At 58.5% G+C, this 27,763-nt stretch overlaps 1 protein-coding gene across 1 annotated transcript in view; it reads right to left on the reverse strand.

Moving 5' to 3' along the window:
• NAV1 (neuron navigator 1) overlaps positions 1 to 27,763 on the reverse strand; it is a 194,710-nt gene that overhangs the window by 136,731 nt on the left and 30,216 nt on the right. The window contains exon 2 of the mRNA XM_052653483.1: positions 1,374 to 2,119. Within this exon, the coding sequence (XP_052509443.1) occupies positions 1,374 to 2,089 (716 nt within the window). The 5' untranslated portion in view covers positions 2,090 to 2,119. The remainder of the gene's footprint in view (positions 1 to 1,373; positions 2,120 to 27,763) is intronic.

A 27,763-nucleotide genomic window follows, 5' to 3' on the forward strand; every position in this document is an offset into this window, starting at 1 on the left:
GTAAAATCTGGAACCGTGGAGTCAGAGACACATTTCCCCAAAGATGGATCAGTGCAAAGGCAGTCTAGGAGGAGACACAGGCCCCAGAGTCGCAGGGAAGTGGCTCACGGGCGGGAAGAGGACCGGTCCCAGGACAGGCCCTGACCGCCTTGAGAGTCGAGTCCAGAAGCTCATGGGGGCGGGGGGCATGTGGGCTGCGCAGGGGTGCCCCCAGGGGCGGGGTCCCCGCAGCCGGGGGGTAATCTGAGCCTCTTTGGTCGCGGGAAGGTTCTTGCTAGCCTGTAGACACCGATGCGGACTTAGCACTGCGGAGCTGTGCCGAGTGCATCTCACTCGGCACACGCACGACAGCCCCGCACACCCCTCAGAGCAGCCCTCGCTCCCGTGGCCGCCCTCCCCCAGGGAAGACTGAGTCCTCGCCGGCACACCCTTCAGGGCCGCCCTGGGCCCCTCACCGCCCCGGCAGGCTTCCTCTCGGTGCGCTGTCCTTGCACCGATGCCCTTTTGGGCTGTGGAGTCCGTAACTGAGTGCAACGCCCTGCAGAAGGCTGGGCATGAGGTGAGAGGGACGTGCCCCTGTCCCGGCCCATGTCTGTTACGTGGAGCAGGGGCGCCCAAGGCTTTTCAGGGGTCAAGCCACACTTCTGGCTTCACGTGAATGTGTGCTCTCCTCCACCCCAGCCACTCCCACCTGGGGGACCCAGCATCCAGGGAGCTTCTCGACCCAAACTGGGGGAGCTTGTCCTGGAATCAGCCCAGAAGAAAACCCCAGGAAGTCCACTTAGTCAGGGAAAGCAATTCCTTTGCATTCAAGCATCTCGAAACTGTGCCACGCTTGGTGATCAGAATGCTGCTTATTTAAAGGGGCCGTTTCAGACAAGAGGCACACGTCTGTGTTAAGGAAGGGCAGATGACGGAAGCACGTCTCTGAGCTCCACTTGTCTGAAGAGCCGGCAGCTCGGTTTGTTAGCTGTGCTGGGGTGAAGGGTGGCCCGGCCCCCACTGAAGGTCAGAAGCTGGTCCCCCCGGGGATGCACACGGGCAGCTTGGGAAGCGTAGAGACCGGACAGCATGGGGGCTCCTGGGGGTCCATGGGGATTTCATGACCCTGGAGGGAAGGCCTCGCTCAGCGGCAGCTGGCCCAGGTGAGTCGGGTCAGGCTGTAGCTGGCTGCATGAGCAGTGCGACACCCTGACGCCTGTCCTTGAAGAAGTGAGCATGCTGGGGGCACCCCTCCGGGCCTGTGTCTCGCGCCCCCTTAGGGTCCCACCCTGCCCCCACGCTCCCCCCCACCTGCCGTTCTCTCCACCAGCCCCTCCCCTCCGTGGGCCCCCGAGCCCGGCCCTGTCACCCCACTGCCCCCTGCAGCTTACCTGTACCGGAAAGGGGCCACGGTGGCTGTGGCGGGCTGGCCGTGCGGGTGAGCCGGGCCGAAGCTGACGGCGCCCGGGGCCGGGCGTCGGCTCCGCACGGGGCTGCCTGACAGGGAGGGAGGCCCCGACGCCGCCCGCGGTTCAGGCTCCAGAGGCCTGGGCACCCCGGGACTTGTGCCGGGAGCGTCTCCCTGATCTTTCCCTGGGTGGTTGGAGGGCTTTCGAGCTTCAGGAGTCCCCAGTATCTGAGTGTCTCCACAGGAGCTGGCACGGGAGGGGCTCCTGCTGCGTGCCTGGCGGGTCACGGTCCCCTCCTGGGCCCCCCTCTTCTGCCCCGGGGGGCCCCGTGTCTCTCCAGCTCTTCTCGACCCAGCCCGGCTGGCCAGGGCCTCTTTGGGGGCCGCACGGGGGCTGCTCCAGGGGGAGCCGGCGGGAGCCCCCGCCCCCTCAGACAGCTCCCTCGGTGCCCCTGTGGCCTTGGGGGAGCCTTTCCCCCAGGGGGCCTTAGGGGACGAGCCCCTGGAATGACCGCCGGCCTTGCCCAGTCTCGGGGAGACTGCCCGCGGGGGGCTCAGGGCCAGGCTGGCCTGGCGCGGCTGCAGCTGGGGTGATGCCGCCGGGGTCTGGGTCCTGCTCTGCGAGGCAGCGCGGGGCACGGGGATGGCAGAGGCGTGCTGGGGGCGGCCCACGGCGCTCAGGCTGGCTGTCCCGTCCATGGCCAGTGGGCCTGCGGCAGGGCTACTGAGCTGTGGAGAGAGGACGGGAGACTGTGAGGCCCTGTCCTGGGCGCACCGGCACCCTTCAGTCGCGTCCTGGCTACCCACCCGGCTCAGGGAGGACCCTCTGCCTCTTGCAAACTCAGGAGAAGGTGCCGGGCACTGAGATGTGCTGTGGGACCGGGCGGTTGACGCTCGTCCCGGCGCCTGTGCACAGATGGGGCAGCCCCCCCGCCCCCCCTCCCCCCGGTCAGTTTCTTCTCGCACCAAGTCCAGAATGCTCTGCCCCGGGAACCAGCTCCCTGCCCCCAGCTGGCTCCTGCTGTGGCCTCTCTGCCTGACACCCGCCTTCCCTTGGACACGGCTGTGGGGTGTTAGCTCTAGACCTCACTGGCCCGCTGGCAGGCAGCTCCCCGCGGTCACAGCCCGCCTGCACCTGTCCTGGCCAGGCTCCTGCCGTCCAGCTTGCACCTGCCCGGCATCACTGCCCTTCTCCAGGCTCCTTCCTGCTGTGCCCACCCATGTGTCCCTGGAGACATGGGCACCCAGCCCACAGCCTTCCTCTCTAGCCCCTTCCCTACCCACCTCCTGGCCTCAGAGACGAGGGTCCCACCCTGAGATAAAGGCAGAGCCCTCCAGGCAGCCCCTGCCACCAGCACCTGTCCTCTCCTGGACCCCGATCTGTGAGTCACCCCCCCTCTCTCCCGTATCCTCCCGAGCATGCTAATGAATGAATGAATAGATCAATTAATCACTTTCATTTCAGAGGAAATTTGAAGTTGGCTACAAAGACACACAGTCAGCTTGAGGAAAGGCTCGGTGCAGAAAACGAACCACACGACAATCAGCAGAACACGGGCATGGGCGCTCCCATAACCCTGCCGTGGGAGAAGACTTCACAGCATCTCACTGAAGGCAGGGACCCTGAAGGAAGACGCCGAGAGGTCGGGGCGCGCAGAACTAAAGTCCCTGGGGGTCAGGAAAGCACTTCCCCAGGTTCAGGCCACCGGTAAACTGCAAACACACCTGCCACACCGGTGAGGGACCAGGAGTCCACACCTTCACTCCAGGGGGCTCTACCAAGTGGGCCAAGAGCAAACACCCCCTAGAAGCAGTGGCCACAGCATCGAACAAGAAGCTCATAAAGTGATACGGTTAGCCAGAACACAGCAAAAACAAAGGGCTTCACTGAGAATCGAAGAGACGCAAATTAAATCAGTCAACATCGGCTGCTATCAGGTTTTCTATCTCCTGGAAAATTGTGACTTCTAGTTGTGGTATGAGGGCAGGCCCTGGCGCACGGCCACAGGAACGGCCCCAGACGCAGAAATGTGCCCTGGGGATGATCCCAGACGTGGCCTGAGCTGCTGAACTTGGCCTCGGGCACAGGGCTGAGCCACACCGTGACCAGCAGAGGCAATGGGCTGACCACCCCTGAGCAGGGCCTCGGACCGCTGAGCACTGCAGCCACAGCTCAGACCTCAGCGTCTGAGGCTCAGTCCCGCACAGGCAGGCCCAGCATCACTTGTCTTGTGCCAAGACAGCGGGGGGACAGCAAGGCCTGGCGCCCCCACTCACACCCCACGTGCTCCTCCTTGAGGGACCCGAGACTGGGCAGGGGCTTCCCAGGGCTGAGGACAGGCCTGTGATAACGGTTTACTAAACAGTTCCCTTTCTTGGCTAGCCTCTAAACTCCGTCCGCCTGTCAGGACGGAGGTGACCGGAGGCCCGAGCTGTGGGCGGGCAGCAGGCTGCGGGACAGGATCTCGGGCCACCCCACCCCCTTGGCCTCCATACCTGGCTTTGGGCTCCAGCAAACCAGACAGGACAGTCAACTGAGTCTGGCCCCAGTGGAGAAGGCCGCACCCCACTCAGAGGACATGTGGTCCCCACTGGGGGGCTGTTTCCCTGGCCTCTGAGAGAGGCCCCCGCGCACAGGCGCCCCGAGCCGCAGCTTGAGGGTGCCTGTGTGTTGGGGGTGGCGCGTCCCACTGACCCGATCCCTATAGACGGCTCTACTGCCAGGACCCTTGGCTCCTTTCCAACCAATCGGCCAAAAGAAATGACTTCGTGCCAGTGAAAATCCATGACTTAAAACTGCCCCACGAATCCGGGGGGCAGGGGTGCTGAGCCAGTTGGGGCCCACGGACAGCCCCACAGACAGCCCCACTCAGCACTCAGAGCCCCTCGCCAAGACCCCCTGGGGAGGCTCCCAGCAGTGGCAGCCCCCCCCCACCAATAACGCAGATGAGCGCCGGGAGCCTGAGTCACGAGGCCCTGGGAGGTGCCCACAACAGCCCTGCTGCACCCCAGCCCTGCTCCCTCCCGTGTCACGCCCTCCGGGTCGGTTGGTCACCAAAGGTCTGGCTTCCAGATGGGTCACGCAGCAGATGTGAGAGGAACCTGGGGGAGGCATGCCCAAGGCCCCCAGGAACTGGAGCCGCACAGCCCACGCCCGCCCCAGCCACGAGCCGGCCCGCCAGGGTCCCGGCCACCCTCCCCCTCCCACTCTGCTCTCAGCCCCAGGCCCGGGGCTGCCCATCCAGCCGGGCAGATGCAGGCGACATCACCCAACACACCCACTTACTGTTTCCAGGCTGCGCGTCCAGGGCCACCGGGCTGGGGCAGGTGGGGTCTGGGGGACTCTGGGCCTCTCTGAAAGCCCACCACTGGAGACCCTGCCCCCGCAGTGTGGGCTGGCACCTGGTCCGAACAACAGCGACACCGAGGCCTTTGGAGGGGCGGGACGCAAACCCACCAGGGAGACCCCCTGTGAGGTGCCGTCAGGCTTCCTGCCAAGGCACGAGGCCTCAGGCCGGTTACCCAAGCGGAGACCTCGAGGGGAGGGTGGAGGCAGGTGTGGGGTGCTGGTGGCAGCCCAGGACCAGCCCTGTCCCTGGACTCCAGTGCTGTTCATGCACGGGCCTCTGCGGCGCCATCTGGGAGGTGGGGTGACGTCGGGGGTGGAGAGTCAGGCTCCGTGCCGCTGTCCTCCAGAGTAGTGGGGGCGGGGGGCACCGGCCACCCTGTGCAGAGCACGTCCAGGCCCCCTTTGGGCCACGCTGACCACGTTCCGGTCACTCCTGCTGATGACGCTCCCATGTCGGGACCACCCCCTTCCCAGCAGCAGCACATCCGTGCAGGAGTCGCGCACAGATGGAGGGCCAGGGCTGCAGGAGAGGCTCCCCTCCTCCGTGGAGCCCCCCACCCCGTATCACAGGGCGGCCCCAGAGCGGTGAGGTTCCCAGAGCTCGGCACCCCCGGGCCCACCAGGCCCAGCAGGCTGGCCAGTGAGCTTGCAGGAGACCCACGTTGGTGGGAGTGGGGGACCCCCTCTTCCTGTCTCACTACCTAGGGGCAGACCCTGGAGCAGCCGCCACTGCCCTGCCCAGGCCCAGGCCCCTGCCACTGTCCATCCTCCTGGCACAGGGGCTCTGGGCAGGGCCCCCCCAAGACGGCTAGCTCAGGGGCTGGACCAGGGCTGCCCAACCGGCAGAGCAGAGGCTCCTAGGCCAGCTGAGGGTGTGGACAGAGAGCAGACGGGTGCGCTTTCACGCTCTCAGATCAGAAACCCATGGCCACAGCCTGAACTTCTAATAACTGTTTTGGAGTGTTGTTCAGGAACTGTGTGGCTTTGAGAAAGTCACTTAAACTCTCGAAACTTTGGTTGTTTCATCTGAAAAATGGCGAGGGGGGCGGTGAGGTGTGGGGACCGACGTCACTGAGCTGCTATAAAAACGGAATGAGATAATGCGTGTCTTAGCACATTCTGGCTGTTTTCACGGCATATCATAGACGGAGGTGGGGTGGTGGGGTGGGTGGGGCTTATAAACACCAAACTTTATTCCTCATGGGTCTGGAGGCTGGACGTTCAAGGTCAAGGAGCCAGCAGATTCGGCATCTGTGGGGGCCCTTGTTTCCAGTTCATAGACGGCGTCTTCTCACTACGTGTGGAGGGTGGGGTGAGAGGGCTCTTGGGGGTCTCTTTCCAGGGACACTGATCCCATTCATGACCCAACCACGTACCAAGGACTCCAGCTCTTCCCACCATCACTTGAGGCCAGGATTTCAACATAAGAACTTGGGGACATAAGCACTCAGTCTAAAGCAGAGTGAAGAACCCTTCATGGTAGCCTGAGGGGAGTGCTTTTAAAAGGTTAGTTCTTATAACGAAAGTAACATGCTCATCAGAAAAGACTTGGAAAAACCCACAAAAATACAAAGAAGAAAACGTCTGTCCCCTTGCCGTTCGGTCGCTCAGTCCTATCCACTCTTTATAACCCGCAGCCTGCAGCACGCCAGGCTTCCCTGCCCTTTACATCTCTATATGCCTTACTAGCTGACATTGGCCTTCTTATGTTTTGATTTCTTCCAGGCTTCTTACAATTCATGCTTATACCCAGAGATATCGTAAAATTGTGATGATACTATACATACATTTTACATCTTTTCACTTACTATGCAGTAAGCATTTTTACTTTCCTTTTAAAAACCTTCAGAAGTTTTCAGAAACATTGTTGTGAATCACTGATAAGCTTCTGTGACTGCATTAGACAAAACTAGCTCATCTCCCCACTGTCAGTAACCATTTGGAGGTTTCCGGTTTCCTATCATTTTGGGTAAGACTGTGACGAACACCCAGGCCAGCTCGGCTGGGGCCTCAGACGGCTTCTGGCTGCACTTCTGGAAAGGGGATTACCAGGTCCAAGGTGGGGGCCGTAGGAGAGCTCAGTTACACACTGCAGACGCTGTTCGGAAAGCAGCCCATCTTCCCAGTCTGACTCTCAGCACCCTTCCCCCAGCTCCTGGTGCAGCTGTCGGGGGGGTTGGGGGTGGGGGGGGTGCAGCCTCTGTGGGGGGCCCGGAGCTTCAACCATGTTCAGGTAGTCAGGCCAAGCAGGGGGGCAGAGCTGGAGGCAAAAACGTGGGGGCAGACCCTGCGGGCAGTCTGTTCTGCCTGCCCCACGAACACTGCTGGGCCTCGGGGGTTTGGGTCTGAGGCTGGGAGGGGCCTTCTTCCCTTGGGGAGCACCAGCGACTGGGCCGTCTGGTCTGCTGGTGGGGGGGGGTGGGGTGGGGAGAGCGCTGAGGGCGGCCCACTGGCGGCCTGACAGGCGGGACAGGCCTGCTCTCCCCAGGGTCTGGTCCGCTGCTCCTTGGGGCCCTGTCCGGCCCAGGCCCCCCGTTCCTTTTCAGTCCCTCCCTTCTCTGAGATTGCCCTCCAACTTCTCATCCAGGTGGTTTTCGAGCCGAGCCCCATGGTAACCGCCTGTCAGGCCCTTAGACGGGCGGGTGGGAAGCTGGGGACCCAGGCCTCCTGACTTTCTCCCCACACCGCTCCCTCCCTCGAGCAGCGATTGAAACATCCTCCATCATCCGCTGTCTTTTGCGATGATGGCCACAGAAAGGCGCTCACGGGCCCCGCCCCACTCCACGCAGACAAATGCCCGTGACTCTCCTCCTGGGACCTTGAGGGAACGCCCTGAGGAGACCCTCCAGCCGCACACGCAGACATCGGCCTCGTGACTTGTTGTCTCCTAGGTTCTGGGCCAGGTTATTTGTGACCTCTCTGGGGACCCTGAGAGCAAGCAAGTGACGGCTGCGTGGATGTCCCAGGACACAAGGTCTCACCACCTCCTCCAACCACCACCTAACTTCTTGTTCTCTCTTTTGGCAATACTTGTTGTCATGGAGATTCTAACGCAATGTAGGAAGCTTGTTACTTGGCAACGAGATGCTGGAGGTACAGGATTGGCTGCTGAGGTCTGAAGGAGCAGCAAGGATGCTGAAGGAAGGTGGGGGAGTTGAGAAAGACCCTGGGGGAGCAGCAGGCACAGCGAGGGGAGCAGACAAAGGACCAGGTGACGAGGAAGAGCGAGCATGGAACATCCCGGGGCTGGGCCAAGCTGTGTGCTTGCTCTGATGCCCTCAGTGAAAGCAAGACAAAACAAGCACACAGTGATGTATTTTCACAGCTGTATTCACCCTGCGGCAGCATGGATGGGGATTTCAACACAGAGAAGGTCCTAAGTATCAGAGCAGGGAAATGCTGCAGGAAGGCCCTGCGGTGCAGCGGGAAGGGCAGGGCTTGTGAAAACTTGGCTGTGAAGCTCAACCCCACCCATTCCTCTGCGTGTGATGCCATCAAAAGACTGAAACCTCTGAGCTTCAGTTTCCTCATCTGTGAAACGGGAACAGCAGCCTGACCTCCAGGGCCGGCTTGATGAGCGCTGACCGGCGGAGCGGGCGCGTGGGCAGTGGCCTCTCACGTGGCTTCTGCAGGGGCCTTTTATGACCAGCTGCTCCTCGTTACCTTAATCACTAGCATCATGACCAGAACTGAAAGCATGTGACGTGGAGAGGAGACAGCCTAGCTCACTCCCATCCAGACTCACGGGCCTACTGTCTGAGCCAGCCTCTCTAGGGGCCAGCTGTCCACGCCTGAAACAGTCTGTCCCTCGGGGCACCAGCAGCAGGAACAGATCCCAGTGGGTTCATGAGACGCTGTGCCCGTCCTGAGTGCCCAGTGGGTGCCCCAGAGGGCAGCACTCTCTCCAAGTAGGACTTTTTTTTTTTATCAACAATGCGTTTCCCTGCTTCACTCCCTGGGCCTGGAAGGGGTCGGGGACCATGACCGCCGGGGCTTCAGTCAGTCTGCCGAGGACAGGGAGCTGGGGGCCTGGGAGCCCAACAAGAGGGAACGAAGAAGCAGGCTTGGGGACTCACTTCTGCAGACGCCCTGGGAGGGGTGGGCCTCTCGCGAGGTGAGAGAAATGATGCTCCAGAGCCAGATTTGAGGTCCGGACCCCGGGAGCTGGGGGGTGGTCATCTCAGGACAAACCAGCTTCAGAGGCCGTGCCGCGCGTGGGCTCTCTGCTCCCTCACCAGGAAGGAGGGGTCGACTCCGAAGCCTGCTAAGCCTCACTATTCTTGAATTTCCTGACTCATCTTTGTCCATTTTTTTGATCCCTCCCCCATCGTTTATAAAACAAAGCTCATATTTTGAAGTAGTTTCAGATTCACCAGGAAGCTGCAGAGACGGGACGAAGTCTCCGTGCCCCTGGCCCAGCTGCCCTTGTGCTGAAGTCTCATATAACCAGACACCTTTGTGAAAGGGAAGAACTTGGCATTGGATCGTTACTGCTCGGTGAACTGCAGCTCCTCTCAGAGGTCGCCAGTCTTTCCACCCATGTCTTTTTCTGTGTTCCAGGCGCCCTACTGCACTTAGCTTCGCTTAGCTTTTAAAATTAAAGTTTCCTTTTGCAAACTCCAGTCGTCTGCACCGTGCTCCAGGGGACCAGGAGAAGGCATCTGGGCTGCTGCCACTCGACTCTGAGCGAGTCACGGGCCGCAGTAAGAGCAAGGGACACGCAGTGTTTACAACAGCCAGGTCAGGGAAGCCTGCGGGTCCACCGACAGAGGGGTGGATAAAGCAGACAGGGACGCACGCAATGCACTATTGCTCAGCCATAGAAAGGAGTGAAAGGGTGCCATCTGCAGAGGCGCGAATGGATGCAGAGACGGTCATGTAGAGTGAAGTAAGTCAGAAAGAGAAAAGTATCTTAGATCAATGCGTATATGTGGGATCTAGAAAAATGGTACAAATGAGCCTATATGCAAAGCAGAACTAGAGACAGACACGGACAGCAAACATACAGGTACCAAGCGGGGAGAGGGGGTGGGGTGGGTGAGTTGGGAGCCTGGGATTCACACACACACATACATGTATTATTGACACCACGCATAAAATAGATATGCTTCCCAGCGGCACAGCGGCAAAGAATCCGCCTGCCAATGCAGGAGACGCAGATGTGGGTTCGATCCCTGGGTCGGGAAGATCCCCTGGGGAAGGAAATGGCAACCCGCTCCAGCATTCTTGCTCGGAGAATTCCAGGCACAGAGGAGCCTGAAGGGCTGCAGTCCACAGGGTCACAGGAAGTCGGACCCGACTGAGCACACACGCAGAAGCAGAAAACGGGGAGCCACGGCCCCTGCTGCGAGCACGGGCTCTGCTCAGCGCTCCGTGCTGACAGAGGGGTCTGCACAGCCCAAGGCAGCGCAGCACCACCACGCAGCTGAAGTCCAGTGATAATAACAGAAGGGAGCAAGCGGCGGCCTCTCCCCCAGAGCCTTCCTCTTTGGGATCAGAGGTCATTCCGCGTCGCTAAGGCTTCTAGAGGTGACCGCGGGGTCTCAGTCCCCAAGAGCTACGGGATGAGGGGACCACAGTCACAGATGACCAGACGCTTTCCCCCCAGGGCACACGGCCTGGCAGGAGCCGCCCCCTTGGTCTGGAGCCCAGGGTTGGCCTGAAGCAGAACTCAGCCTGTCTCTGAGCACAGAAGGTTTGGTGATGAGCGGAACCAAGAGGGAGCAGAGCGGGGCCTGTGCGACGCAGAACGTTTCCACAGTGTTGCGATTTCCCGCAGGGTCTTCCTGGAGCTGCTGTGGTGCTGAAAACGCACTGAACCTCTCTCCTTGTTTATGACACACGCCCCTCCTCCCTCTGTCCCTCAGCCTCGCCTCCTTCTGAGCAGTCACAGGAGTGGCCCTGAGCAGGGGTGAGAGCCAGGGAGCCTGCCCGAGGCCCCGGCTCGCGGGAGGGCGCCGCGTTCTGACAGATGCGGGCTCAGGGAGAGGATCGCCCGCAGCTCGCTTTGTGCCCTGTGCCCCTTGTCCCAGCGTGCAGGTCGAGGGGGCTGGCTCACGGACTCTGCATACACACCCTCTGCTCCCTGTTCCCACTGAACCCGGCCTCGGGAAAGGAGCCCCCTTCTGGCCAGAGGGACTGGGCTGGACGTGACGGTGAGGCGACGTTCAGGGGACCCTGCGTGAGGGACCTCGTCTTCCCGAAGCCCCTGCAGGGAGCCCGCTCCTGGAGGCCCCGGGCAGGTGGGAGGCCGCCAGTCGGTGCGGAGCTCCCCGCGTTCTCCTCGTGGTCGAGGGGCCACCAAGGCCCAGATGCCAGGAGCAGGTGCAGACCGTCCTCTAGGGGCAGAGCCCGCCCGCTGCTGATGCCCCGCGTGACGACGGCCACCATTCGGGAGGCCACGGGCGTGACCACCTCCAGGGGCTCTGCCAGGCCCAGGATGAGCCCCAGAGAGACACCACACCTCCTGCCTCCCCGTTGCCGAGCCGGGGGAGCGCACGGAGCCGGTCTCCTGACGGCAGGCGCCCGCCCTCACCTGCGGCCTTCGCTTCCGCCCCCCGACACTTGGCGAACTTGGGGTTTGGGTCCCGGATGAGAGAGCTGCAGTCAGACCCCCGATTCCAGGCCAAGGACATCCAGTCAGCCCCACGGTCCCTGCGGCTCTTCCTGGCCCCCCCCCCGCGCCAGGGTCCCAGTTCCGGCCACTTGTTATCAGAAGGATGGAGGCCTGGTCCCCTGCCCTGCTGCTGCCCATTCAGCATGTCCTCACTGAGGGCAGAGGGCCCGGCTGAACCCGGTCTGACAGCGACCCCTCCGTGCAATTAAACCAAGCCCCCGGGGCCCACGAGAGCCCCTGACTCACTGCCCCTGCCTGCCGGCCGCACCTCTAGCCTGTCCCCACCGCACGGCATCCTGTCTTCTTCCAGCTGGCCTCTCCACACTCTCCTGTTCGGCCCGGGCGTCGAACCATCCAGGAGCCCCCGGGGGCCCCGGCAGTGCCCCACAGCTGGCTCTCAGTGCCCGTGGCTCCTGGAGAAGTCAGCCCCACCCCGCTCTGCGCTCCAGTGTCCAGTGCTGGTGGAACAGAGATGCCCGGGGCCCGGTGGGCTAGGCCCTGCTCCTTGTCCAGCCCAGGCGGTGGGGGTCTCCTGGCCCCAGGGAGCCAGGTCAGGGGAGACACCGCCCCTCCCTGGGCAGGGGGTGCCGTGGGAGGGAGGAGACGAGAGGCAGCTGTGGAGGGCGCAGGCCAGGAAGCGTCCCCACAGCGCTGGGAGCAGGTGGGGAGCAGACACAGCTTCCCAAGCTGCGGGGAGGGGAAAGCCCTGCGGGAAGGGGTCTCAGCATTGTCCCCTTGGGCTCGAAACTGGAGGCCCCTGGGGCACATTGGTGGTTGTGTGAGAGGCTGTGATCTGCATGGAGGCTCACCCGGAAGCTCCAGGCTAAGGACTAGCGGTGTGTGTGGGGGCGGGGCGGGGGGGGATGGTGGGCCATGGGGCCAACCCCGGGGGTCTGGGCAGCGGGCTGTGGGGGTTCGCACTACCCCTTATCACCCCTTCCTCACCCTTCCTCTCATCACAGGCCCCTTCCCCAGGGGAAACTGCCTTCAATCTCACCTGCAGCCTCGGAATGATGAAAAACGACCCTCACCACCAGCCCGGCACTGGGGGGTGTGGGCCGCTGGACTAGGCTCACCATTCAGGGGGTGCAGACCGCTGGACTAGGCTCACCATTCGGAGGAGGAAGAGCAAGGCCCCCGCCCCCAGCTCCCAGCACAGCACCTGCATGAGCCCAGCTCGGCTTCACACAACCCAGGAGGCAGACACTGTCACCCTCGCTTCACAGCAGAAGCAACCTGGGTCCCCAACTGTGTGGCGGGCCCAGGGCCACTCCCAGGCTGGTTTCACGGTGAGACTGGGGGCGTGGGGGCCACCCTCTCTCGGGGCTTTCCTGGGAGAGGCAGAGCAGAGACCTTGCTCTTTGCCGCACTTAGACTGTACACACGGCGCTCCCTCCACGACCCGGGCCGTCTCCTGGAGAAGGAGCAGAGACCTGCCATCCCAGGCCTGACCCCCTATGCTTGCCTCAACCCCGGGGGCAGGGACGGGGCAGGGGCGGGGCAGGGCCCCCGGGGAGAGCCCAACTCCCCTGAGGCCCCTGCGGGCCAGGCCCCACTGCTTTCAGCAGGCTCCGTGCTGGACAGCTCCCAGGCCACTGCCCAGGCAGCGCTGCGTCCTGCTGGGGTGGGGGCCCCTGCGTGGCCGCCTGTCCTACCACTGCCCCATCCTCCCACCTCTCCTGCCACCGGGGTGTCACAGACACGATCCAGTTCCCAGCCTCCCACCCAGTCCCTTCCCCGTGGGAACCCAGAGCCCCAGCCATCCTCCGAGGGCAGGCGGGCCGTCCTCAGTGAGTCTGACCACAGACCTCTCCACAGCCGGCTTGGGGCCCCCCTCCCACCACCTGCCAGACTCTGTGCAGCCTGAGTGTGCTCACGTCCCTCCGTTCCAGCAGCCGCCTCCTTCCCCTTCTCCTGGTCATCCAGAGAGCCCCAACCTTACAAACAGGGCCCCTGAGGCACAGGGCAGACCCGCAGACATGACGCCTCCTCACAGCACGGGGCCGGGGCGGCCACTGCCGGGAAGGGCCGTTAGAGCCACTGCTGGGGCCGGGAGGCGTGGGCCTGTCGCGCAGGCAGACCAGGCTCCCGGGCGCTCAGCTGCGGCTTCTCCGGTGCCTGTGCACTTGCGCTCTTCCCCCACCCGCTCTGGGGGTGGTTCCCCACACTGACCCCCGGGGCCAAGAGTTAGCCTGAACACCTTCTCATAGTTCCTGTCCATCCCGTGCACCTCCACCAGCCCTGATGGGCGGGAGCAGAGGCAGAAGGGGCAGGGCTGGAGGGGGGGCGCCTGTGCGCCCATGGGAGCCCCAGTCTGACGGGGAAGGAGACCCCGTGCCAGGCTCAGAGACCCCGCCCCCCTACTTCGGCTGCAGCCCCTACTCAGCCCCAGAGACCCAAATTTCCACTTTCCGAGGGACTGTTTGGGGTTGGAGGTGGATTCACTGAGGTGTCTGTGCACTGAGAACCCTGGTGATTGGAAGGGGGTGGCTGAGGGCCGTGGCCCCAAGCTGAGAAGGGACACCTCCAGGAGTGACAGGTCACCAGCAGGACCCAGTCACCCCGGGATGCACCCCGGGGCTGCAGGTGTGGCTCTGATGGAGGAAATGCCCTGAGGCCACTGCCCCGTCTGCAGGGAGCCTCCGTCTGGCCATCTGGGCCACAAGGCCTGGCTCAAACCCACCTCACATCTTTGGGACACAACCACCCACCTCGTCCTGCCTCTCTTCCTGACTCAGCCCTCAGAGCAGGAGCGTGACACTGCCTCCTCCAGGAAGGCCTCCCGTCATTCAGTTCCTGACGCCCACTCACTCACTGTTGACCCCTCAGTGCCACTAAAGGGACAAGCGAACGAGATGTGGTCTGCAGAGCCCGGTGGTCAGTGCGCCTGCTGTGTGCTCCAGGGAAGCCCTTACCCACTATCTCACCGATTTCATCAGCAGCCAAGGGACTGAGCCAGAAGCTCTGCAGACACACTCCAGGCCTGGTGATGGTTTTGCCTGCGGGGTGGGCAGCACCCTCACCTCAGGCCTCCTCTGCCCCTGGGGGCGGGAGCTCAGTGCATCCAAGGCGTCTCCACCGTGCCCGCCTGCAGCTTGCCCCAGACCTAAGTAGACCGTGTCCCTCGGGAAGGGGACCAGCAGGGGCTACAGCCAGGAGCTCAGGGACGGTGCGGTCACCGCAAACTCCCTACCTCCTGACTCAGCTGTCTCACTGCCCAGACTCCCCTGGGGGCTGGGGGTGGGTGCTGAGAGTGACGAGCAGGAAGGGGATTCTCGACCAGAGGGGTGTGGGGAGACCTGGTCGGGCTGTGGGTCTCCTGCCCAGAGGCCTGCCCCGCGCGGCTGAGCTGTGGAGACCTGCATGTACCTACACACACCCGCACACACATCCACATGCAGGTGCACAAACATGCACACACATGCACACGCAGCCGCACACGTGCGCATGTGCACACACATCCACATGCAGCCACACACGTATGCACACACAAGAACACACCCGCACACACATCCACATGCAGCCGCACACGCATGCACACACATCCACATGCAGACGCACACGTGTGCACACACAAGCACACACCCGTACACACATCCACATGCAGCTGTACACGCGTGCACACACCCGCACACACCAACACACACCCGCACACACATCCACACACAGCCACACACGCGTGCACTCAGAAGCATGCCACTGCACACACCTGCACAAACATCCACACGCAGCTGCACACGCATGCACACACATCCACACGCACACACGTGTGCACACACAAGCACACAACCATATACACATCCACACGCAGCTGCACACACATCCACATGCAGCCACACACGTGTACACACACCCGCACACACCAGCACACACCCGCACACACATCCACATGCAGCCGCACACGCATGCACACACATCCACACACTCGTGCACTCAGAAGCATGCCACCGCACACACCTGCACATACATCCACACGGAGCTGCACATGCGTGCACACACCCGCACGCACCCACACACACCTGCACGTGCAACCTTACCCAGCAACACTCGCTCCCCACACCCACCCCGCTCTGCCAGGCCGGCTCTGCCCCTACCTGGGTGGGAGGCACCCAGCCATGTTGGAGCCCGGGGCGGGGCCCCACTCAGGGGGGCTATGCAGACAAGCGCCCCACTCCTCGCTGCCTGAGAAAGGTCTTGGGGCACACTGCCCCTTGCTGCTGAGGGCGACACCACCAGCCTCATGCCCGGGCGACTCCCGGTGCACAAGAGGAGACACCGAGGGCACAGCAGGGAGAAGACAGCACCCTGGCTCACACGGAGGCGAAGGAGGCAGCGGGCAGGGCCCTCGTCCTCCTCTCAGAGTGGGCTCACCCCCGGGAGGAGTGATGGAGGAAGAGAAAGGGGTGCCAGCTGGGGGTGATAGGCGGCTGTGCAGACGGTCCCTGTGGGTAACACCTGGCTGCAGAGGTCCCCGCTCAGAGGGGCCGTCGGCCCGCCTCCTGCTGCACCAGGACCAGAGAGCCCGGCCCGCCTCCCGCCCTCCCCGGCACCCAGAGCCCGGCCGTGCGCTGACTGCAGTGTGCTGAGAGGCCCGGCCGACGGATGATGAGCCCAAGGCCCGGCACAGGCGCAGCTCTGACTGACGCTCCGGCCTGGCCACCCGCCTGCCACCCGAGCGGAACGGCCGCCTGCACCCATGGCAGCACCCTGCTTGCCACGCGGCCACCACCGCTGTGTCAGAGAGACATGGCCGGGTCTCCAGGACCAGGAAGCAAGGGATGCACAGAAACTTCCTGAAGGGCTGGCACTGTCCCGAACCACGCCTGTCACGGCACTTAAACGACTGCTTCTGTCTGTGAAAGCTCGCTGGGTTTTCATTTCATGCACCTTGTACCTCAGTAAACCAGCACACACAGCAGGTCAGCAGAGCCTCAGTCCGGGGGAGGTTTTCGGCTGGAACTCGAGAAGGCAGGCACCCAGGTGCAGGCCCTCCTCAGCCTGGACTGGTGATGCTATCTTCGGCACTGACTAACCGGGCCTCCAGTCTCACCTTCTGAGACGCTAGCATCCTCCTTATGGGGTGGCTAAGGAAGAGGCTGTCCTTAGTGGTGATCCCAGAGGAGGGGCTCCGGTAACAACAAATGCTTCCTTCCTTGTTTTACGGGCTTTCCACACAGTAACTCACTTAACATCACAGCAACTGTGAAGTGAAGTAGCTCAGTCATGTCCAACTCTTTGCGACCCCCGTGGACTGTAGCCTACCAGGCTCCTCCGTCCATGGAATTTTCCAGACAACAGTACTGGAGTGGGCTGCCATTTCCTTCTCCAGGGATCTTCTCGACCCAGGGATCGAACCCGGGCCTCCCACATTGCAGGCAGACGCTTTACCGTCTGAGCCACCAGGGAAGCCGAGGTACTACATATTATTAGCCCCATTCTACGGATGACAATCTATGGCGGCTGTGCCGCAGAGGAGCGGCGGAGCGGAGATACCCCACGTCCAAGGTCAGGAGCAGTGGAGAGGATACACCCCCTGTCCAAGGTTGGGAGCGGCAGCCACGATGAGATACCCCATGTCCAAGGTAAGAAAACCCCACTAAGATGGTAGGCACCGAGAGAGGGCATCAGAGGGCAGACAGACCGAAACCACAATCCCAGACAGCAGGCCAATCTGATCACACGGACCACAGCCTTGTCTACCTAAATGAAACTAAGCCATGCCGTGTGGGGCCACCCAAGACGGGCGGGTCATGGTGGAGAGGTCTGACAGAATGTGGTCCACCGGAGAAGGGAATGGCAAACCACTTCAGGATTCTTGCCTTGAGAACCCCATGAACAGTATGAAAAGGCAAAAAGATAGGACACTGAAAGAGGAACTCCCCATGTCAGTAGGTGCCCAACACGCTACTGGAGATCAGTGGAGAAATAACTCCAGAAAGAATGAAGGGATGGAGCCAAAGCAAGAACAACACCCAGCTGTGGTTGTGACTGGTGATAGAAGCAAGGTCCAATGCTGTAAAGAGCAATATTGCATAGGAACCTGGAATGTCAGGTCCATGAATCAAGGCAAATTGGAAGTGGTCAAACTAGAGATGGCAAGAGTGAATGTCAACATTCTAGGAATTGGTGAACTAAGATGGACAGGGATGGGTGAATTTAACTCAGATGACCATTATATCTACTACTGCAGGCAGGAATCCCTCAGAAGAAATGGAGTAGCCATCATGGTCAACAAAAGAGTCCAAAACGCAGTACTTGGATGCAATCTCAAAAATGACAGAATGATCTCTGTTCATTCCCAAGGAAAACTATTCAATATCACAGTTATCCAAGTCTATGCCCCAACCAGTAACGCTGAAGAAACTGAAGTTGAACAGTTTTATGAAGACCTACAAGACCTTTTAGAACTAACACCCAAAAAAGATGTCCTTTTCATTACAGGGGACTGGAATGCAAAAGTAGGAAGTCAAGAAACACCTGGAGTAACAGGCAAATTTGGCCTTGGAGTATGGAATGAAGCAGGACGAAGGCTAATAGAGTTTTGCCAAGAGAACGCACTGGTCATAGCAAACATCCTCTTCCAACAACACAAGAGAAGACTCTACACATGGACATCACCAGATGGTCAACACCAAAATCAGATTGACTATATTCTTTGCAGCCAAAGATGGAGAAGCTCTATACAGTCAACAAAAACAAGACCAGGAGCTGACTGTGGCTCAGATCATGAACTTCTTATTACCAAATTCAGACTTAAATTGAAGAAAGTAGGGAAAAGCGCTATACCATTCAGGTATGACCTAAATCAAATCCGTTATGATTCTACAGTGGAAGTGAGAAATAGATTTAAGGGCCTAGATCTGATAGATAGAGTGCCTGAGGAACTATGGAATGAGGTTCATGACATTGTACAGGAGACAGGGATCAAGACCGTCCCCATGGAAAAGAAATGCAAAAAATAAAATGGCTGTCTGGGGAGGGCTTATAAATAGCTGTGAAAAGAAGAGAAGCCAAAAGCAAAGGAGAAAAGGAAAGATAGACCCATTTGAATGAAGAGTTCCAAAGAATAGAAAGAGAGATAATAAAGGCTTCCTCAGCGATCAATGCAAAGAAATAGAGGAGAACAACAGAATGGGAAAAGACTAGAGATCTCTTCAAGAAAATTACAGATACCAAGGGAACACTTCATGCAAAGATGGGCTTGATAAAGGACAGAAATGGTATGGACCTAACAGAAGCAGAAGATGTTAAGAAGAGGTGGCAAGAATACACAGAAGAACTGTACGAAAATGATCTTCATGACCCGGATAATCACAATAGTGTGATCACTCATCTAGAGCCAGACATCTTGGAATGTGAAGTCAAGTGGGCCTTAGAAAGCATCACTACGAACAAAGCTAGTGGAGGTGATGGAATTCCAGTAGAGCTGTTTCAAATCCTGAAAGATGATGCTGTGAAAGTGCTGCACTCAATATGCCTGCAAATTTGGAAAACTCAGCAGTGGCCACAGGACTGGAAAAGGTCAGTTTTCATTCCAATCCCGAAGAAAGGCAATGCCAAAGAATGCTCACACTATCGCACAATTGCACTCATCTCACATGCTAGTAAAGTAATGCTCAAAATTCTCCAAGCCAGGCTTCAGAAATATGTGAACGGTGAACTTCCTGATGTTCAAACTGGTTTTAGAAAAGGCAGAGGAACCAGAGATCAAATTGCCAACATCCGCTGGATCATCGAAAAAGCAAGAGAGTTCCAGAAAAACATCTATTTCTGCTTTATTGACTACGCCAAAGCCTTTGAGTGTGTGGATCACAATCAACTGTGGAAAATTCTGAAAGAGATGGGAATACCAGACCACCTGACCTGCCTCTTGAGAAACCTATATGCAGGTCAGGAAGCAAGAGTTGGAACTGGACATGGAACAACAGACTGGTTCCAAATAGGAAAAGGAGTGCGTCAAGGCTGTATATTGTCACCCTGCTTATTTAACTTCTATGCAGAGTACATCATGAGAAACGCTGGGCTGGAAGAAGCACAAGCTGGAATCAAGATTGCCGGGAGAAATATCAATAACCTCAGATATGCAGATGACACCACCCTTATGGCAGAATGCAAAGAACTAAAGAGCCTCTTGATGAAAGTGAAAGAAAAGAGTGAAAATGTTGGCTTAAAAGTCAACATTCAGAAAACTAAGTATCTGGTCCCATCACTTCATGGGCAATAGATGGGGAAACAGTGGAAACAGGGTCAGACTTTATTTTTCTGGGCTCCCAAATCACTGCAGATGGTGACTGCAGCCATGAAATTAAGACGCTTACTCCTTGGAAAGAAGTTATGACCAACCTAGATAGCATATTAAAAAGCAGAGACATCACTTTGCCAACAAAGGTCCGTCTAGTCAAGGCTATGGTTTTTCCTGTGGTCATGTATGGATGTGAGAGTTGGACTGTGAAGAAATCTGAGCGCCCAAGAATTGATGTTTTTGAACTGTGGTGTTGGAGAAGACTCTTGAGAGTCCCTTGAACTGCAAGGAGACCCAACCAGTCCATTCTAAAGGAGATCAGCCCTGGGTGTTCACTGGAAGGACTGACGTTGAAGCTGAAACTCCAATCCTTTGGCCACGTGATTCGAAGAACTGACTCATTTGAAAAGACCCTGATGCTGGGAAAGATTGAAGATGGGAGGAGAAGGGGACGACAACAGATGAGATGGCTGGATGGCATCACCGACTCAATGGACATGAGTCTGAGTGAACTCCGGGAGTTGGTGATCGACAGGGAGGCCTGGCGTGCTGTGGTTCATGGCGTCACAAAGATTCGGACGCGACTGAGCGACTGAACTGAACTGAGCCGATAGATGACTATTTCTCTCTCCTTATTGGAAAGTGGGAATTCTCAACCTTTTCCTGTCCAGGTCTCTCGAGTGTGCACACAGAAGAACTGATACGTCAAACGGCATCGCCGTATCTAACTTTTTGAGAAACGGCCAAACTGTTCTCCAGAGTCAGTGGACCATTCACGTTCCCCCCGGCCGTTTATGATGCTCCAACTCTCCCACACTCTTGCCAACTGTCATTTTCTGTCTTTTCGATCACAGCCATCCTCACGGCTGTGAAGCAGTAGCTCGTGGTTTTGATTTGCATTTCCCTGGTGACTAACTGGAGAAGGAAATGGCAGCCCACTCCAGTGTTCTTGCCGGGAGAATCCCAGGGACTGGGGAGCCTGCCGTCTATGGGGTCGCACAGAGTCGGACATGACTGACGCAACTCAGCAGCAGCAGGTGACTCATGAGGGTGAGCCTCTTTTCATGTGCGTGTTGGTCATTTGTGTGTCTTCTCCGGAGAAACGTCTGTTTAAATCTTTTGCCCATTTTAAAATTGTTGTCTTTCTTATTGTTGAGTGTAAGAGCTCTTTATGTATTCTGAATACGGGGCTCTTATCAGATATATGATTCACAAACCTTTTCCCTATCCTGTGGGCTGTCCTTTCTTCCTGGAGAGTGTCCTTTGAAACAAAAGCTTTAAAGTTTGATCAAGTCCAGTGTATCAGTGTTTCCCTTTGATGCCTGTGATGGAAGAGTGTTTCAGAGCCTTTTCCATATTAACACGATGGAGATTCCAGAAGGCAGGTGGGCTCGACTGCATTTCCAAACTATAGCTGACCTCGGGAGCCCAGCCGCGAGCCTCCATCAGGGGCGCACTGACCTCGGGAGCCCAGCCGCGAGCCTCGGTCGGGGGCGCACTGACCTCGGGAGCCCAGCCGTGAGTCTCGGTCGGGGGCGCACTGACCTCGGGAGCCCAGCCTCGAGCCTCCGTCGGGGGCACGAGCAGGACTGGAAGCCCAGGACTCCCTCTGAGAGGCACAGCTCCCAGGCTCTCAATGCTCCATAGAAACGCCCTCGGCAGAAGACGAGGCATCACCAATTTTAAATCCTCACACCGGGAAGGTCCAGCCCAGGGCCCTAGCTCAGGGGCCACACGCCGAGAAGCCGCTCAGACCTCAAGGGATGGGACAGAAGGCCAGCGCCTTGCCGACGACCCCAGTGGGGACCTGGGTCAGGGAGCGCCATCTCATCAGCTGGGCTGGGGGTGGGGGGAGCACTTCCGTCAGCTGCTGTCAGAGTGTGGACGGGCCTGTTTCTCAGGCTTTCCAGCTCCTCTCTGTGCAGAAGCAAGGGCTCCACGCCCCACCCCCGGGGCTCTGGGGTCTGGGCTCCCTGCCAGTGGCCAAGAGCTTCCTGGGGCCCCTCTATTGCTGTCTGCACCAGACGCGCCAGGCCCTTCTCTCTGATGACTCAGGAGCAGACCAGCCATCTGTGTGAAAGGTCCAGGATCCGAGCTCAGAAGGGTGTCTGAGGGTAACCCAGGGTAAGCAACCGAGGGTAAGCCCAGGCGGCTTCCGTGGACGTGGGGCGAGTCCAGAGGCTGGCCAGGAGGGTTTCGGCGGGTGGCCGGGGGCTCGGCCTCCCACAAGCTTGTCCTGCCCTGGAGCTCCATCTCTGGGCTCAGCCGGCAGCAAGAGCCCAGTGCCTGGAGATTATTCAGACTGTTTATTCCTCGACTTTCAGAGCCTGCACACACACCCCAGGCAATCCCTCAGTCGCACTGGACCAGAGCGAGCGCGGTTCTCTCTCATTCACGCTTTCCTGAACAGACAACGGTCCTGGAGACAGTAGGGAGTCAGCACTCAGGCCCTCTGCATTCAGCTCGGTCATCTCTCCCTCTGCCTTCAGCTCGGTCATCTCTCCCTCTGCATTCAGCTCCATCGTGTGAGGAGCCACCTAGGTGGGCAGCCCCCTTCAACCACGGGGTCACGGAAAGGGCAACGGAGTTGAGCCAGAGTCCCCCGCGGCCGGGTGCTTGGCTGTGGACAGCTTCGTCCATCCTTCTGAACCTCATTTCCTCACATTTACCGTGGGAATGACATACACAGGGAAGTCCTGGGACGTGCTCGGGAGTCAGTAAGTGCCACCTTCCTTCTCAAACTGCTGTGTTGAGAGATCATCGAGGGTAAAGGGATCGCTCAGCTGCTGGAGAGGACCTCGCAGGCTCTCCGGTCGGATCCCCTCACTTCTCAGAGGAATAAGCTGGAGCAGAGAGGCTAAGTGACTCGCTGAAGGACAGCACTCACCACGGGGCCACGAGTCCCACTCAAGGTCGCGGCCAGCGGGTCCCGGCCGTCGGTCACGCACGCACTCTGCCCAGAGGCATAGGGCCTCAGCCGCAGGAGTTCCCCGGGCTGCGTGCAGTTACTCCAGGAGCCGACGGCGGGAGCAGCCTCCCGGGCAGACGGCCGCAGAGGACAGGATTCCCGAGGCCCAGAAGGGCGCCCATCGGCCCAAGGTCACCCCACGCAGCTGGCAGAGCCCGTCCCATGGGCCCCGGCTGCATCCCCGGCGGCCCTCCTAGGCCCAGAGGGTCCTGGCGACAGCAGGGGGCGGCTAACGGTGCCAGCCCCCGCGGGCTCTGCGGAGAAGGCCCCACAGCCTGTGGACAGTGCAGCGGGGGTGACAGCTTCTAACCGCGGCTGAGCGCAGGCTGGGGCTTTGGTGGCTTGGACAACTAACACAGCTGGGCACCAGTCTGATGGGCCCTGGTGGGGGCCTTGCCTGGAAATGCCTCCTCTCTAGGCTCGGGGATCAGGGCCTCTGTCCCCACGCAGGTGAGCTGGGGAAGCAGGGCCAGGCCGGGCACACAGAAGAGCAGGCCAGGCGGAGAGGAGGCTGGAGGGAGCTCAGTGACCCCCGCCGTGCCCGGTCTCTTTGGAGGGGCGCCTGGTCTCTGCGGGGAGGAGGGGCGGGCCGCCGGGTCTCGGGGGAGGGGGGCGCCCGGTTGGGGGGCGCCCAGTCTTGGGGAGGGGGGCGCCCGGTTGGGGGGCACCCGGGTCTCGGGGAGGGGTGCCCGGTTGAGGGGCCGCTGGGTCTCGGGGAGGGGGGGCGCCCGATTGGGGGGGTAGTACCCGGTCTCGGGGAGGGGGGCGCCCGGTTGGGGGGGTACCCGGTCTCGGGGAGGGGGGGGTGCCTGGTTGAGGGGTCGCCGGGTCTCGGGGGACGGGGGGCACTCGGTTGGGGGGCGCCCAGTCTCGGGGCGGGGGGGCGCCCGGTTGAGGGGCCGCCGGGTCTCGGGGAGGGGGGACGCCCGGTTGGGGGGGCACCGGGTCTCGGGGAGGGGGGACGCCCGGTTGAGGGGCCGCCGGGTCTCGGGGAGGGGGGTGCCCGGTTGGGGGGGGCGCCCAGTTGGGGGGCGCCCAGTCTTGGGGAGGGGGGCACCCGGTTAGAGGGCGCCCAGTCTCGGGGAGGGGCGGCGCCCGGTTGGGGGGCGCCCAGTCTCGGGGAGGGCAGGGCGGGTCCTGTGGACGCTTTCCTGTGGTGAATGTGCAGCGTGGCTGTGGGGAGACCCACCGGACCTCACCAGGGCCTGGTCTGATTGTCCCCTCCTCTCAAACGTGGCAGCTGAGTTCTGGATCTTCTTTTGTAATTTTCAAAACCTACACGATTTACACGCCCAGTTCAGTGTGACAATCCCGACCCGTCCACTTCTCCAGCTCTGAAGTCTCTGCTCAGGCGTGTCTGCCGTCAGCGCTGGGCTGCTGAGACTCGTGGGGCCCAGCGCGTGCACAGCTGGACCCCTCTTCCCCCTCCCCCCTTCTCAAAGCCCGATCTCGGTTTTTCGAGCTGGGGCGTCCTCTCCTCCTGCCTCTGTTCCACCCTATGAATCTTGAATCTCGTCTCCTAAATATTCCCCAAGGTCACCCCTGCAGTCCACCCCCATCACCACTGTCCACGTCCAACCCTCGCTTGAACCTAACACAACCCTGCTGAGTGGACTCAGCACTTCCTGTGTCGTCTCTCCCAGCATGGCAGCCGAGAACACAAGTCTGACCACATAATTTCAGGCTTCAAGGGCTTGCCTGGCACACTGTGCCCTCTGTGGTGCTGAGCCCACTCCCTCCCCTGCCCCCTCTGCCAGGTTCTTGGGCTTCATCACACCCCTCCCTCCCAGCCCTGGGCCCGCTCAGCACCAGCCCACAGCGAGCTCCCTGAACGCTGGTGCTGTCTGATGCCTCCAAGCCTCTGTACCTGCTGTATTCCTACTGTGTCTGGCCAGGAATCTGCTTATCTGCCACAGTTTAGCTCAAGCACCACGACCTCTTCTAAGGTCCAGCCCTGCTTCCACCCCTCCTAGGGGTGGGGTAGTGGCCCCACCTCCTTCAAGCCCCCAGCAGGCAGCATCTCATCTGCTACCAAAACACCCAGAATGTTTGACTTGTTCGTTTGCACATCTGCCTCTCCTTTGGGCTTTTAGAAAGCAAAAAATTAACTCCATTTGTCTCTGCATGTCTAAAGGCTGGCATGGACAAGTGTTCAAAAATAATCCGGGGACTTCTCCGAATTCACCAGTGAGGCACAACTGAAAACCCTGGACACGACCCATTAGACACACACGAGAGGCTGACTCTGAACTGGAGAGAGGAAAAGGCAGATTGGCGAGGGGGCCTCCTGAGGGCCTCACGGTGGTGGGTCCCTGGGGTTTCTTTTCCTCGTGCACCCCAGACTTGGAGCTGAAGAAGCCGGCAACTCAGATGCCAAGAGGCACCAACAAGAGCGGGCTCTCTGCAGCCAAGGGACCAGGAAAGAGAGCCTGGCAAGACAGAGAACCTTCGGACGCTAACTGCTCCTCCTCAGCCACATCCACCCACAAGAGCCAAAGCTGAGTGAGGAGCAGAAGCCCCTCTCCCTCCCAGGCTGAAGCTGTAATGAGATGCCTGCTGGGTGGTGTCAGAGTAGGACCCCCGACCTGCTGGTAATGAGGCCACAGCTTCTCTCCGTGGTCAGCGGAGACCAAGGGAGGAGCTGGACTGCCCACCCCCAGCCAGTGGTGATGAGAAGCGGAAGACAGAAGATATAAAGAAGAGCCAAATGGAAAATTTTAAGTTGAAAAACACAAGAGCGGAAATATAAATCTCAGTGGATGGGATCAACAGCAAAATGGAGGAGACAGGACAAAGAGCGTGTGAGCTGGAAGACAGGACAGAGGCTGCCCAAGGCGGATGACAGAGAGGAAACAGGCTGGAAAAGCAGCAGGTCCTCAGGGACCAAGAGGTCTAGTTCACGTCCTTGAAGTCGCAGTAAGAGAGGAGAACGGGGAAGACGCTGAGAAAGCCGTCCAGCAAGTAACGGCAGAAAACATCCCTAAGCTGGCAAGAGACATAAGCCTGCTGATCCAAAAAGCTTAGCGAATGAGCAACAGGATAACCCTGAAGAGATTCACAGGGCACCTCACAGTTACACTTCTCCGAACTAAAGACAGAAAGAACTTTGAAAGCAGACAGCAAAACAGTAAACTTTATCTATTAGTTTATCTATCAGTTATCACGACTGAACTAGTCGCTCGGTCGTGCCTGACTCTTTGCAACCCATGGACTGCAGCACACAGATGGCCAGGCCTCCCTGTCCATCACCAACTCCCGGAGCTTGGTCAAACTCACGTCCATCGAGTTGGTGATGCCATCCAACCATCTCATCCTCTGTCGTTCCCATCTCCTCCCGCCTTCAATCTTTCCCAGAATCAGGGTCTTTTCAAATGAGTCAGTTCTTCGAATCAGGTGGCCAAAGGATTGGAGTTTCAGCTTCGGCATCAGTCCTTCCAATGAATATTCAAGACTCCTTTCCGTTAGGATGGATTGATTGGATCTCCTTGCAGTCCAAGGGACTCTCAAGAGTCTTCTCCAACACCACAGGTCAAAAGCATCAATTCTTCGGCGCTCAGCTTTCTTCACAGTCCAACTCTCATATCCATACATGACCACAGGAAAAACCATAGCCTTGACTAGATGGACTTTTGTTGGCAAAGTGACGTCTCTGCTTTTTAATATGCTGTCTAGGTTTGTCATAGCTTTTTGTTGAAGGAGCAAGCGTCTTAATTTCGTGACTTCAGTCACCATCTGCAGTGGTTTTGGAGCCCAAGAAAATACAGTCTGTCACTGTTTCCCCATCTATTTGCTATGAAGTGATGGAACTGGATGCCATGATCTTAGTTTTTTGAATGTTGAGTTTTAAGCCAGCTTTTTGAGTTAAAACTCAACTTTATCTATGGGGGGAACAATGAAAATGACTGGACATCTCATCAGAAACTGTGGAGGGCAGAAGGAAGTGGCACGGCATTTCTAAAGTGCTACCAGAGAAGAAGCGGCAGCGCGTAGCCAGCAAAACGCCCTTCAGGGGGAAAGGGAGGGTCGAGAACATTCTCAGATAGGGGGACCAGGAGGCCAGCAAAACGCCCTTCAGGGGGAAAGGGAAGGTCGAGAACATTCTCAGATAGGGGGACCAGGAGGCCAGCAAAACGCCCTTCAGGGGAAAGGGAAAATCGAGAACACTCTCAGATAAGGGAAACCAGGAGCATTTCTTGCCAGCAGAAAAGACTGGCTCAGGGAAGTTCTCTAAACAGAAAGGAAATGAAAGGGAAGAGACCTCAGAATATCAAGAAGGAAGGGAAAAACCCAGTAAGCAAAAAATGGGTAAAGACAGTAAGGCTTCCTTTTCTTATATTTTCTAAATCATGTTTGATGTTTGAAGCAAAATTTATAACACTGTCTAATGTCCTGGAAGTATATAAAGAAAATACTTAAGAAAATTAAAAACAGGGGAAAGTAATGGGATGTAAAAATAAAATTTCTATTCCTCCCCCAAACTGATCATCAGAAAACACCAGTAGACAGTGATAAAGTACGCATACATAATTTAACACCTGTAGCAACCACTAAAAAACCTATGCACAGATAAGCGTAAGACTCATTATGGTAGTCATTTCGCAATAAACACAAGTGCTGAATTGTTATAAATCTGAAACTAATATTATGTGCCAATCATATCTCAATAAAAAACTATGGATAAATTAAAGTGGAATTCTAAGAAACTGTTCAAGTAACCCAGAGAAAGGCAGGAAAAAGAAAACAGAGGCATAAAGAAACAGAGAAAACAAACAAAAAGCAAAATGGCAGGCCTTACTCGTCCAACATGACACGGATAATGTGGACAGCCATGTGCTTATCTAAGGGACTGAATTCACAGTTTAAAAACTTCCCAGAAAGAAATCTCCAGATGGTTCCACTGGAGGATCCTACAAATATTTGAAGAAGAATTAACACCAAGTTTACATAATTTCTTCCAGAAAATAGAAGAGGAAACACTTCCCGGTTTTTGAAACTTTTGTGAAATGAATTATTCCAATGCCAAATCCAAAGGTAGTACCAAAACCCGCCGCCATGGACCAATATCCCTTATGAGCATAAACATGAAAACTCGTGCTGAAACATTAGCAAATAGAATTCAGCAACACCTAGAATTACACACTGTGGTCCAATCGGGTTTACTGCAGGGATGCAAGGCTGGTTCAGTATCCAAAAATCAA

This window comes from Budorcas taxicolor, chromosome 16 (assembly GCF_023091745.1).
Source record: "Budorcas taxicolor isolate Tak-1 chromosome 16, Takin1.1, whole genome shotgun sequence".
Lineage (NCBI taxonomy): Eukaryota > Metazoa > Chordata > Mammalia > Artiodactyla > Bovidae > Budorcas > Budorcas taxicolor.